This window comes from Protobothrops mucrosquamatus, unplaced genomic scaffold (assembly GCF_001527695.2).
Source record: "Protobothrops mucrosquamatus isolate PMUCROS unplaced genomic scaffold, P.Mucros_1.0 scaffold2402, whole genome shotgun sequence".
NCBI classification, from domain to species: Eukaryota; Metazoa; Chordata; class Lepidosauria; order Squamata; family Viperidae; genus Protobothrops; species Protobothrops mucrosquamatus.
In genome coordinates this window covers 111,742-124,763 of record NW_015388474.1, presented here as the reverse complement: position 1 = coordinate 124,763, position 13,022 = coordinate 111,742, and the positions used below count along the sequence as shown (strand labels likewise).

The 13,022-nt window shown below is 39.0% G+C and overlaps 1 protein-coding gene across 1 annotated transcript in view; it reads right to left on the bottom strand.

Annotated features, from left to right (window-relative positions):
- PHC1 (polyhomeotic homolog 1) overlaps positions 1 to 13,022 on the bottom strand; it is a 126,712-nt gene that overhangs the window by 95,170 nt on the left and 18,520 nt on the right. The window contains exons 2-8 of the mRNA XM_015824877.1: positions 10,989 to 11,099; positions 7,375 to 7,452; positions 6,455 to 6,604; positions 5,195 to 5,350; positions 3,733 to 4,234; positions 2,127 to 2,929; positions 1,590 to 1,734 (exon numbers count right to left, since the gene is read on the bottom strand). Of these exons, the coding sequence (XP_015680363.1) occupies positions 1,590 to 1,734; positions 2,127 to 2,929; positions 3,733 to 4,234; positions 5,195 to 5,350; positions 6,455 to 6,604; positions 7,375 to 7,452; positions 10,989 to 11,099 (1,945 nt within the window). The remainder of the gene's footprint in view (positions 1 to 1,589; positions 1,735 to 2,126; positions 2,930 to 3,732; positions 4,235 to 5,194; positions 5,351 to 6,454; positions 6,605 to 7,374; positions 7,453 to 10,988; positions 11,100 to 13,022) is intronic.

The window sequence follows — 13,022 nt, the reverse complement described above, 5'->3', positions numbered from 1 at the left end:
GAGTGTGTCAAAGATGGCGGCCGCGCCTAAATAGCGAATCTATGTACTATGGAGCACAAGAACGGAAAAATCCAAAAGGGAGGATTCTCTCTCCTCGAATTTCCCCCCCCCCCAAGCCCCGGGCCGATCGCTTCGCAACCGTGTGTTTCAAAATGGCGGCCGCGCGTTTCAAAATGGCGGCCGCGCGCGCGAATAACGGTTGGATGCGGCCCGAGAACTGAGGGAAATGGGCCGATCGAAAGAAACGCGCTACAAGCACTCCGAGAAGTTGAAAAAACGTCCGCTTTTTCGAGTCTCTGATCAGCCGTTTGAGCGCTGATCGGAGTGCCGTGTGGGGCGCGCGCACGCCCGGTCAGTTTATATTTTTGGGGGAATCGAGGGGCCGTAAGCAGCCGAAATAATGGGCCGCTCCTCCAGCGTTTAAGAGAAAGGGATCGGTTTTGCCGATCGCCGCAGCCGCGAGCTCCGAAGGATTCTCTGGGGTCTAACAGCCGTTAGACCAACAGAAACTCAGTCGCCTCGTTGTAAAGCTCCTGGAGGGAGGGGAGCGAGAAGGGGCCCCCTTCTATCTCCCTGTAATTATTCCCCCCCCCCACACTACAGAGCTGAGAACGGTGACTGAGAATCTCTGAGAATCCTTTGCAATTTAAAGAATTTGGTAAGGAAAGACCGAATTAATTAACTAATTCTCAGAAAGTGGAATAATAGAAAATAGGGATGGAAGATCCACAAATAGTCTAGACTGTACCTAAGAGCCAGAGTTGTACGTTCTGTCCATGGGCAAGATCAAGTCAAGACTGGGATCTGAAGCCCAGGACGGGGCGTGACAACTTTGGCTGACTTGATCTGATTGGGCAGGAATACAGTCTCAACCCATTCTGTGGATCCTCCATCTCCAGTGCTGGAGAAACTGAGGGATGAGAAGCCTGCAATGGATAAGGGTGAATTACCTAGTTATAATCCAAATGAATGGATGGTGAGAGAAATAACGATGAAAAATGTTGATGCTGAACATGCTTGTACTATAGTGTCTTTGTGCATCAAATCTAAAGAGAACATCACAAAAACAATTAAACCCACAGAAAATCTGAGTCACTTGGTGGGCATCATGCACAAATGTAGATCTGTACTCAGGGAGCATATACTCTCAATTGTTCCCTCATGAAGCAAAAATCAATGAGCTGACTCTCAGCCACAGATGGGTTTCTATGCAATCAATAATGGGAAGGCTAACAGAGGCAGCAACTGCAGGATAGGAACAACCTCTCTATCATAACTGAAGTGGCAGGATTGACAAACTCAATGCCAGATTCAGATTTGAGGTCCTATTCTTTGCCTTTTCTCATAGTGACCTAGGTCCAGTGGTTTCTTGCATACCCAGAAGTCAAGCATTCTGAATGTGAACGTCTCTTTGAGCTTGAAGTCTGAAAAGTAGGAGTTCTGTCTTTATGTATATTATTGAGAATGGGAGGAATCTCAACAGGAATCTTGTAGTTCAGAACATTCCAAATAGACTAATGCATAGGCACAGAATCCTTATGTGTGAACCATTAAAAGAACAATGAAAACTGTAGCTCTGCTCTCCTCACCTCCAAGGCCACTCTTATCTTCTGTGATTTTGGGGGTCTCAGCCACAGGAGAGGATCTGACAGCTTGGAAAGATGGTGTACTAGAATCCTCTCTTTCCTCTTCAGATTCTGCCTTGCGTTTGACTGCCAAAGCCTGGGGCTTGCTCTGTATAGGAGGAACACTTTGAAATGTTACATATATTTTAGCAAAGATATTTTACAATCTATTTTAAGTATTATTAAAATCCAAGATTCCAGCCATTAAATCAAGGCTGCATAGAAAGAAGCAACAGCAGAACCACAGACAATAGAGATTATCTATCTCTTTCAACTGCACCTTCCCTCAAAAGAAACCAACAATTTCTGTCTCACCTATCTAGAAACCTAAGGAAATCAATTACTCATTTAAACATCACCTTATCTGACTAAGTGTTATGAAGACCTCAGATGCAAAATGAAATTTTTATCAATAACAGACTAGCTTGATGTAGGGAAGTTAGCCCATCATACCTGTTCCCCTCCAATTGTTTCCCACTACAATGGCAAGGGGCCACTTACTGATAACTGGACCGGCTGTACATAATATGCTGTGGCTGCTGCTTGAGTAAGGATTGGAGATGAAGTAGTGCTCTTCACCTGCGCTGTGCCCTGTACTTGTGCCACATTGGTTCCAGCAGTGACCGGAGGAAGGGCTTCTTGTAGAGAAGGTGGTGGCGGAGATGATGATATCGAAGAAGAAGAGGAAGAAGAAGAGAAAGAGATCTGTGCTAATGAGGATGCTGTATGGGTTTGGGATACTGGCTGCACTACAGCTGGCATACCCCGGGGGGGCTGCACAGCTGGGTTCATCTGAGGAAGCCCTAATGCCTGAGCCTGAGCTGAACCTTGCTGACGATTTCCTACCAGCTGTACTGGTATATGAGGTGGGGGCTGCTGGGAGGCTGACATTTTGGCAGCACCAATTTGTGGGGGTTTCAGAGGGGCTATGGGAGGCTTTGATTGAATAGGGACAGGGGTCTTAGTGACTGTCTGGCAATGACTGTCCTGCTGGACCTGCACTGGCTGAGGTTGTGACTGCAAAATGGGCTGGACAACAAGAGTTTGGGCTTGCTGTTGGCCATGAAGAGATGGGGCCTGTTGTGAAACCTGTGTTGGCCCCTGCTGCTGTTGGGTCACAGGTGGAGCTTGCTGCTGCTGGGCCAGCTGGAGGTGTGTAGCAGTGTGTAAGAGTTGGGACTGGCGATGCTGGAATGGCTGCTGGTGATGGATAGCAATTTGTTGCTGGATCACCACTTGCTTCTGGAGGTGAATTTGCTGCTGTTGCTGGATCAGTGAATGAGGCTGGATTTGGGTATACGTGGCTGTAAACAGCAAGAAAAAGGTTTAGCATCATCACTAAATACTTTAATGTAATGTAAGAAAATGAAGTCAGATACCTACACCCTAAAAGATAACAATTACAGAAGATGAAGAAAAGGAGAAGCCAAGAAAGCCTAGCAAATTAAAAACCATTTAATTGTACCCACTCATCTAACTGCAAAAGATGATTCATGCACAGTATGTTGAACCTTTCCCTTCTGTTCTCTTCTTAATATTGATGAATAAAGATATTCACAAATCAAAGATTAGCCCTTTCCATCAAGCAGGCAAAGACACTGGGAACATTTTTTCTCTATGACAGTATTTCTCAACCTTGGCAACTTTAAGGTGGGGGGACTTCAGAATTTTTTAGCCAGCCATATGATGAGGTCCACACATCTTAAAGTTGCCAAGATTGAGAAACATTGCTTATTGTAAAGGAATTGTGTATGTCCAATCCTTGATATCACTAGTATGGAAGGAGAAGTTGCTCTTGTGTTAGATTTATTTCTCATCCTTGCAGAAAACTGCTTTGCCTGTTCAGTATCTCAGTCACTGAGAATGAAGACAGTGTGACAAAACATAGCTCTCTTTACTAGGAACAAGAACCATGGAGCTTTTCCTCCAATCTAATCCAACACAACAATAAGTAGTACCAATTGGCTACTCCTAATTGAAGTCTATCTTTCCTGTGACATGTAGCAATTATAAAAACAGTGAATTGTATTCTTATCAAAGAATACAAAAAGGTTCAAGAAGACATTAGCAGGCTTTCCACAAAGAAAATAATCACATGTTAACATACCAGAACTGATCAAAGTTTGGCTTGGAGCTGGTGTAGCTGTCCTGGTCAGATTCATGCCCACAGTCTGTTGCCCATTACCATCACCTTCAGCCTTCTTTGCTGCCACACTGTCTGCCTCTGTCTGACTTCCTTGACTCACAGTTACTGCCTGGGGAGCAGAAAGTACTGGTAAAGGCTGAACCACGCCAGTTCCTTTCCTTTGGCAGTTAGATGCCAGGCCAGATGAAGTTGACTGGTTTGATCCAGTGGTAGCATGATTCCCTACTGATGAGGCCACACCTCCAGAAATGCCATTACTTCCTGTTGCACCTTGGCTGAGATTGAGTGACTGGCCTACATTGCCAGAAGATGCTTGTGTTACTGTCAAGGTCTGGCCAGCATGGGCAGCTTGGGGTAGTACTGAAGACTGGGAATTCCCTGGCAAAGTAGCCTTTGGTGTAGAAGCTTGGAGTTGTGTATTAGCTGCTGAAGTCTGCTGGCTCCTGATAGCCAAATTCTGCACCTGGAAAACATAAGGAAAAAGAGCAAGCTGTTACTGTAGGTAAGGGTACAATGTCCTGAAATTTACTCTTATTCAACCTGCAGGAAAATTGCCCAATTTCTCTTGCGTCCAAAATGATATTAGCCAATATCACTAAATACTACAGGGAAGGAGGATCAAGTAATTTATAAAAGAATTGGTTACTTTGGCAAAGTTTTAATCTCTTCTCTTTAAAGTTAAAATCACATGGCACTTCCTGGGCAGAACTGGATAAAAAAATATTTCCCCCATATGAATAGAGTTCTGAGCAAACTCCTTCAGAATGATGTTACAGTATTCTAATAACTACGTGTTCCATATTCCTACAACTCCAATTGGCAGAAGTTGATCTTTATAAAGAAACACCATTTAAGATGGAAAATAAATATGGATAGAAAATGCAGAACAGTGTGGCCCACCTCCATCTTTCCAATGTACCAAGAAGTGATGAGAAATAAAGTGTTCAGTGATCAAGTAGACTAGAATTACAAGCCAGTAATTCTACAATCTCTACAGATCATGAGTTAGCTAAATCATTACAACCTTTATGTTTCCAATTTCCTGTAGCAAATTAATTCCCACTCACCCCTTATTTGAACAATCTCCTTTCATAAAGTTTTTTTTTCAAAATTTTTATTTAATAATTTATTATACATTATGCCAGAAGTATCTATTTAATGCTGCAGCAATAAATGGTACATATCATTCTGAGAATTAGGATACAACAAACACAAACATTAACATAGCTGTTCAACTGCATAAATTCACTGCAACAATGAGGTCTCTAGCTGATGTGTGTAGTAAATGATGAATGTTGCTATGAAACAAGGACACAACATCAAATTAATGCTCTATCCAGCGACATTGTGAGATTTAACTATATACTCAAGATAAGGACAGGTCAGGCTGGTCATGGGAACCCCAGAAAAGGGTATCACTGACCTGATCTGTGTCTGTGTGGACCGCAGAAGCATGAGTGGAAGGTGCTTCCTGCTGAACAGCAGCTACAGCCCCATTTGGCATCAAGATGAGCTGGGAAGTGAGAGGTACATTGCGGCCCAAGGTCCGGTTTACCTGCAACAGGTTCCCCAGCTGCGGCTGTTTGGGAAGGATTAGATGGCATGGAGATAGGAGAGTAAAAGAGAGAGGAAGAAAGAAAATGAACTAAAAGCAAAAATGTTATAATCTGTCATGGGTCTAGGGTCTCCAACAGAAACTCATACTGTATTTGCAGTCTTTTCTTCATCAGACAGAAAGCAGACATTACTTATTTACAGAGCGCAAGTTATCATTTTTCCCCACTATTAGGCCAACAGTAGATACCTAATAATTTACCCATTACTTTACAAGTAGTAGTGAAGGATGGATAGCGAAAATAAGGGACCTTTACTATATTTGTGATAGTTAAGAAACAGTATTTTCATATTACAGATCTAGAATGAAGAGAACATATTCTCTAAGTCTAAAATAAAAATCTGAAACCAAGCAAGTTAACTATTAGCTTTTCACAAATATCCAATTAATACCCAAAGAAGCAATGGGGAGAAGGGACAATAAATTTCTTTTAAAAGTAGCCTTATTAAAATTATAGCTTTCCCTCCATATAGTTTCAAAAACAAGAAAGATAGTGAACTAGGCTACTGATACAAGAACATGGAAATCATATTAATAAATAATAATAAAAGCCATTCTAAACATCAGACTGTGCAACCAATCATAACAACTTCTTACACTTGTTTATTACTCAACTCAGTCACTCTGAATGATTTACAACCATCAAAAAAATTACCACAAAACATAAAAAACAAAGAAAAAAAGATGGCAAACACAATGTATCACTGTATTCCACTGTAGGCCTAGATAAAGAGCTTCACAGCTATTATAAACAGCAGAAGTGGGAGCATTTTCTCAAGAGCAGCTTTAAAAGAAACGTAAGAGCTGCAGCTAAGATTCAACAAAAGATGACATTTTTGTTCTCATAAAATGTTCTCAAACTCCCAGAAAGTGCCATAGGGTCTTTAAAGTCATAGAAAATAAAGTTCTAAATGATCCTCTGTCCCTGCAGTATATATATATTGAAAAATTCAAGGGATTAGAGGTTGCTAACTCACAGCTGGATTGTTATAAGGCTGAGAGAGACATGATAGACTACAACAAGAAGACAAAGAAGATTTATAATGAAAACAATGCATGCAGTTTTACCCGAAGATACATTTGAGCTTGTGACTGGTTAAGAGGTGGTGAAGTGGTGTTCCCTAAAAGGACTGATTGTGTCAGTGTCGTGGCACCAGGTGAACTCACACTTTGTGAGCGACTGATTAACTGTGCAGCTGATGTGGTAGCCAGGTTAATCTGTAAAATGAAAAAAAAAATCAGCAAAAAAAGGGAATTCATAGCAATGGAAACCAAAAGGGAAGCAATTTCTAAACAATATTTGAGTAAAAAGACCAAAGAAGGTCCAGCAATTACTTACATACTTTCATTTCATGTCTTTTCTGTAGCTTTCAGGAATCCAGATATATTCTGGAATAATAGTTCCCTATTTTTGATCTCCAGATATTGCTAGATATAATTCTCATCATCTTCATATACCATAGCTAATATACTGTAAGCAATTATTAGTAATGAAACAAAATCAAAGATCCGAAGCTGAGAATCAAAGAGAAAAGCATTGGGTGCTGCACAGCCCATTATTTCCGAGAACAAAAGATAGTGGGAGAAAAAAAATGGGGAACAAGCACTCTCAGAAATCTCTCACAATATCCTCAAAATTTCAGTAATTGGAAGACATGCAAAATAGCCTTCTAAGTCACAATACCATCATACAAAACCAAAGTCAGTTCAAAACTGCTGTAAAGGAAAACTTTTTTTTTCTGATGACCCTAATTTGAACTGCAGTTTCTTCCTCATATAGTCAAGTATCCCATTTAAAAATGTCTTTATTCACACACACTAACCATTATTTCTCCAAAACAGATATTTTCCATTTTCATTCTAATATTATTCTTGACTCACACAGCAAGCAACTTTTTCAGACTCCAAAATACCAGACTTAGGTATGAAAATATTCATTCATAATCAAGAATGTATCCAAACAAACAATCATGAGTCACTCTACTTACTGAAGCCTGTGTGGTGGCTGTCTGCTGAGGGGAACTTGTGTTTGGAGAGCCTGCCTGTCTGCTGGCTGCAATTGTGGCCTACAAGAAATATTTTTTTAAAAATTAGAATTAAGATACTGTATATTATTAAGTACTCCCTGATAAAAAGACAAAAAACTGAGAAATTAAACTTTTCATTAGTATATATTCTTTCTGAAAGGGCAAACTATGATAGAGACCTCAATTGTTTTAACAGACTATTTCTTGATTTGATCATTATGTTATTCTTAATTATTCTGGGCAATTTTTGAGGTTTTCTTCAGAGTCACGGAACTGGCATAAATTTATACCATGTGAGCAACCAGTAAGAACAATCAAAAGCTCCCGTCACTACTCTCAAAAAGGCCCAAAGCTCGATATAGGACTTCCGGTGGTGACAGGCTGCATCGCATGGCGGCTTTTGTTAGCCGCCCGTCTGGGAGCGCGTCAAAGCCTGAAGAGACAGCTGTCTCTCGGCTCGGAACCTCATCCCTCGGGCGAAGGGGGGGGTGAGTAAGTCCGGATAGGGCTCGAGCTTCCTCTCACCCCGGTTTTGCTATAATCGGGGGTGAGAGATGTTAGCTCGCCCGGAGTCTGGACGATCTCCGCGCCCCATGACGCCTTCGCTATCCATTTGGAGCGAAGCCAGATGCAGCTCCCACCTCTGCTGTTGGAAGGTATTTGGACTTAAATTTTAAGCAGACGGAACTAAACAGGAGGTTTGGATTTACAGTGGACTGTTTGTGACTTTGACTCTGAAATATACTAACATCTTCTTTATTTTGTGGTGATTTAAAGTGAGAGAAAATGGCTGCGGACTTGCCGTTTCTCTNTTTTTTTTTACTTTCACTCTTTTTTGGTTGCTGACTGGAAAGAGATACATTGTTGCTTCTCCGGCTCTGGAAAGTTTTAGCTGCAATGAATTGGTGGTGCATACTGGTTGGTGATATTAATACTGTTATCCTTTTGGAGTAATGAAGTATATTTAAAGAAATTTGGAGGTTTTAAAATGGCTGCGGATCTGAGGGAAAAAAAAGAGTGAGAAAGAAATTTTTATTTCTTTTTTTTCTGGTTGCTGAGTGGAATTTACTGAAAATGCCTTTATCTTTCATTATGAGTGACTTACAGAATGTTTTGATGCAAGCAGTCAAGCAATATAGTGTGGAAGTTAAAGATCTTTGTCTTAAGAGATTGGAAGAATCATATGAAACTGTGACATCTGCTCTCCAGAAGTTTATAGTTCCAGATTGCATAGAGCAACGGGTGGATAAAGTATGTGAAGAGGTTGAAGAAGATGTCATGGAAATATCCCAAAATGATATGCCATATTATGGAGATTTGGAAAATGAAAAGTTTGAAAAGCTGGGAAAAGAAGCGGTAATAGATTTGGTCATGGTTCTGGTGTACCTCCCTAGTGAAATTTTGAGAAAAAAAAGTTTATATAGAATCCATTTATGGGTCGTGCATCAGAGAAAACCAGCTGAAGATGTTGCTGCTTGTGCCTTTGGAAGAAGCTTACAGGCTTACTACTTGCAAAAATTTCGGACACGTTATAAAATGTAACAGGTGGAAAATGTATTGATTATGAAGGTTGATTTTGTATCAGTGATGTGAAAATGAATGAAACTGGGGGGAGATGCAAAATGGAGAGCTGGGTTAGAAGGATTGTTTTTGAAGCTTATATTTTTAAAATTCTGGGTTAGCAATATAAATAAGAAGAATGAATTTATATGAATGTTTTGAAGTAGATGATTAATGATATATAATTATATTATTTTAAAGGATTTAATTTTTGTATTTAATGGGATTAAGATATGATTATTATAATGAGAAATGGTAAAGTTTAATTCTTAGATATTTGGATTGGGGGAAGATGGATAATTATATTATGAGTCTTGGTCTTAAAATAGAGTATAATTTTTGGTTTTTTTATTATTCGAGTTAAAGTTCTTTTTTATAATTGATTGTTTTAGGAGTGTGTATAATCCTGTAGTTAGTTCTGGGAAGTCGGGGAGGGGATTAGGGGGAAATTATAAATTGATGTATTCAATTATTATAGGTATATAATGGAATTGTATTAATAAGAGGATATACTCGGCTGGTACCCCAAGCTGCACTCGATGAGGTGGTTAAGAAGGCGGAGGGGATGTAGAAAAGAGGTGGCAAGAAAAGGAGGAGAGGTTGTGGGTTTAGGGGGAGGAAGGAGAGGTAAAGTGGATGAGGGTGGAGGCAAGGCGGGGACTGCCGAGCGTATCCGAAAATGTTTTGAGTATTTTTACTGTTTGTTGGTGTACATAGATGCATCATTTGTATTTGTTGTTTTAACTGAAAAATTAATAAAAATTTCTAAATTAAAAAAAAAAGGCCCAAAGCTCAGCAGACAGAAATGCGGATAAACTTCATATCTAATGGTACAGTATCAATGCAGCCTACAACTGTTATATGAATGAATTACCTACCTCATATCATTATATATGTGAATGGCTATATTTTGCATCATAACCATTTGGAAAATGACCCCAAGTACAGTACAGTAGCCCAGACATTGTACCATTGACACATAATATTGTGATTAATATGTATATGTTATTTATATGTAAGGGTGTAGGTCTGTACATATATTGTATATAGTATGTTTAAGTGTGTGTTATGTATGTGTACACTTAGAGAGCAAGCAATTAAATTTCATTTTTAATGTGTGCCATTGTACCCACAGTAAAAAATGACAAAAAGGTTATCTATCTATCTAATATGAAAGGTATGTCAACATTTTCCAAGTAAGCCCCTATTTTTATCGACCGCTGCTAGTTAGCAGTAAATCTATGGAAAGCTAAGCTGCATACACATTGTTTAAAAAGCCATAGCCCCTAAGACAGCAGTTCTGCAATCAAAATATTTTCCGTTTTTCAATTCAACCACAATTTGTTTGCCCTCAGTAGTGCTCATTATGTCAAGAACCAATTGCCACCTAATTCCAAGCTGGAGAAAGATCAAGCTACTTATCTATTAAGCTACAGAAGAGGCAGGAAAACTTTTAAATTACAATGGGTTATAAGACAAGCTGCACTCTCATGTGGACAGTGGATAACACGGCTCAAACTCAAAAGCAGCTATATAAACACTCAACACATTTAAGAATCTTTATTGTCTACTAAAATGAAGCCCCTTAGCAGCTGAATGCCCTTAAGAATTTCAGCTCTTTTTAAAAGCCACTGCAATTTATATCTTGTGCTGCTTTTTTCCAACTTTTCTCAAAGCTTACTGTACATCTTGCTTTTTATTCCTCAAGTTTGGAACTTGGTAGCAACTGGCTATTGACCAAATTGGCATTCCTATTCTGAGAAATTCTTATTCTTCTAATGTAATATTGATGAAAACTATCTCCAAACATTGACTCAGAAGTTCCATAACATTTTTAAGATTAATTTAAAGAGAGAACTGAGTAACATCTGCATATTAATATTCTCGAAATCAATTCTCCAAATTCAAGCAGATGCTGAAAAGCATGATGAAAAAGATGGAGACTTGGGACACTCAGTCCCAAGGTTCTCTCTTTTCAAACATAATTTTTCAGCTAGCATGTCTTGACTTCTCACCTGCTGGACTGCAGCCAGGCTGTGAAGTTGAGCACTGTTGAGCTGTTGTTGAAGCATAAATTGATGAAAGTATTGGGCTGCATTGGGTTGTCGCTGTAGTGCTTGAAGGGCCTGCAATGAAGAAGAAATCCAACGTAAGTACATGGAACAACTACGTATAATCCACAATAGTGGTTCTTTTAAACTTTAAACTAAAAGTAATTCTCAAGAACGTACTTTGGATATTAAATAATTTGTAGGAGTTTTTTTAAATAAAAGTTTTATTGCTTTTTTCCATTTTTTACAAAAGCTTAGGACACAACGTGGTGGTCAGAATGTCAAATCATTCAAGAACAAAATCATATACTCAAATTAATTATAAACAATTTCCTCTCTATAAGGAATAATATTACTTATTAAAATTAATACAATTTTAGATAAAGTTCCATCAAACAAAAATCCTCAATCACCTTGCAATTATGATAATCTATATCCTGTTTTAAGCTTTACTAATTACAACTGTCATATTCCAGTTACATTTCAATAGACATATAATTGGGATTTCAGGTATCCTTGATATTAGATCATTCATTAAGACTAATTTTTTCCCTATCACAAGTGACTCTTACAACATATTTTTCATATTTAAAATAACAATATAAATCCAACAAATACAGTTCTATTTTTAAGAATATATTCTATAATTTCATCAATCTACATCTATAAAAAAACTTTTAAGCCCTTTTATAAAGTTTACACCTTCAAATACTTATCAAGTATAATGTCAAGAAATTCCCAGCCTTCATTTATTATTAAATCAGACAGAAATTCTCTCTCTATTTCAAAATAATTATCATATTTAAAATAATAATGTAATTCCAAAAAATACATTATTTTTAAAAACATGTTCTATCATTTCATCACTCTACGTCTATAAAATCTTTTTAACCCCTAAACAAGTTTACTCCCTATTAATTATCAACTATGATAACAGTCAATTCCCATCATTCTTTTGTTATTAAATCAGACAAAATCTCTAAAGCCTTTTTAACCCATCAAGTAGCGTTTTATCTCACATTTAAACTTGACTCTAGCTTTCTTTCTATGCAAAGTTAATTCCCATATTAAAACTTTTCGATTATCGGGGGACTTCCGGTGTGCAGGCGACCTCGTCGGACGCAGCCGACAGCTGCCTCCCGCCTGTTTTCGCGTAAAAGCCGTTTTGACAGCAAGCATCAGCTGTCAAACGGCTTGATACCTTTCCCCCGGGCATAGGGGGATCGGCGAACTGCCCAGGGTAGGAGTTGAGTTCCCGAGTCGTCCTATGTGGGCAATGTAGGTTAGAACTCCTCCGGAGCCCTGAGGATTCTCCGCGATCCAGGACGCCTTCGCTTCGGCGAAGCTAGAAGCCGCCGCCACCGCTGCAACTTAAATTGAACTGTGAGTTATTGTATGCAGACAAACCGACCCTGGAAGTTTGCTTTCTATTTTGGATTTTACTCTAACTTGGAATATTCTGATCTTCCCTATACGTGGGGTGGATTGAGTGAAAGTGAACTTAAAATGGCAATGGAATGAAACTTTGTAGCAAGAAGAAATGAAAGTGATTTGCATTTCCGGTCTGGAACTTTCGCTGCTTTTAATACTTTCACTACTTGTTTTGGACTAATTGTTTAAAAGACTTTTATATAGTTTGAAATCTTAAATTGCTAATATGGCTTCGAGAAGAGTGGCGCCTACAACTTCAAAATAAATTACATCTCCGACTCCTCAGCCGCTCCAACAAACTTCTAAGCCGGCTTCCCACCCGCCACCCCTACCGCCATCTTCTTCACCTCCACTGCCCCCTGGTAAAAATGTACAGGATTTAGTGACTGAAAGTATTAAACAAATGACAGAGATGTTACAAAAAATGGATGCTAAAATCGAGAATAAAATTGATCAAGTAATACAGCAACAACAAGAACTATTACAGAAACATGAGGGCTTTCGTTTGAATATGACAACTGCTTTCCAAGGTTTGGCTGAATATGTGGACGGGGTGGCAGAAAGGGT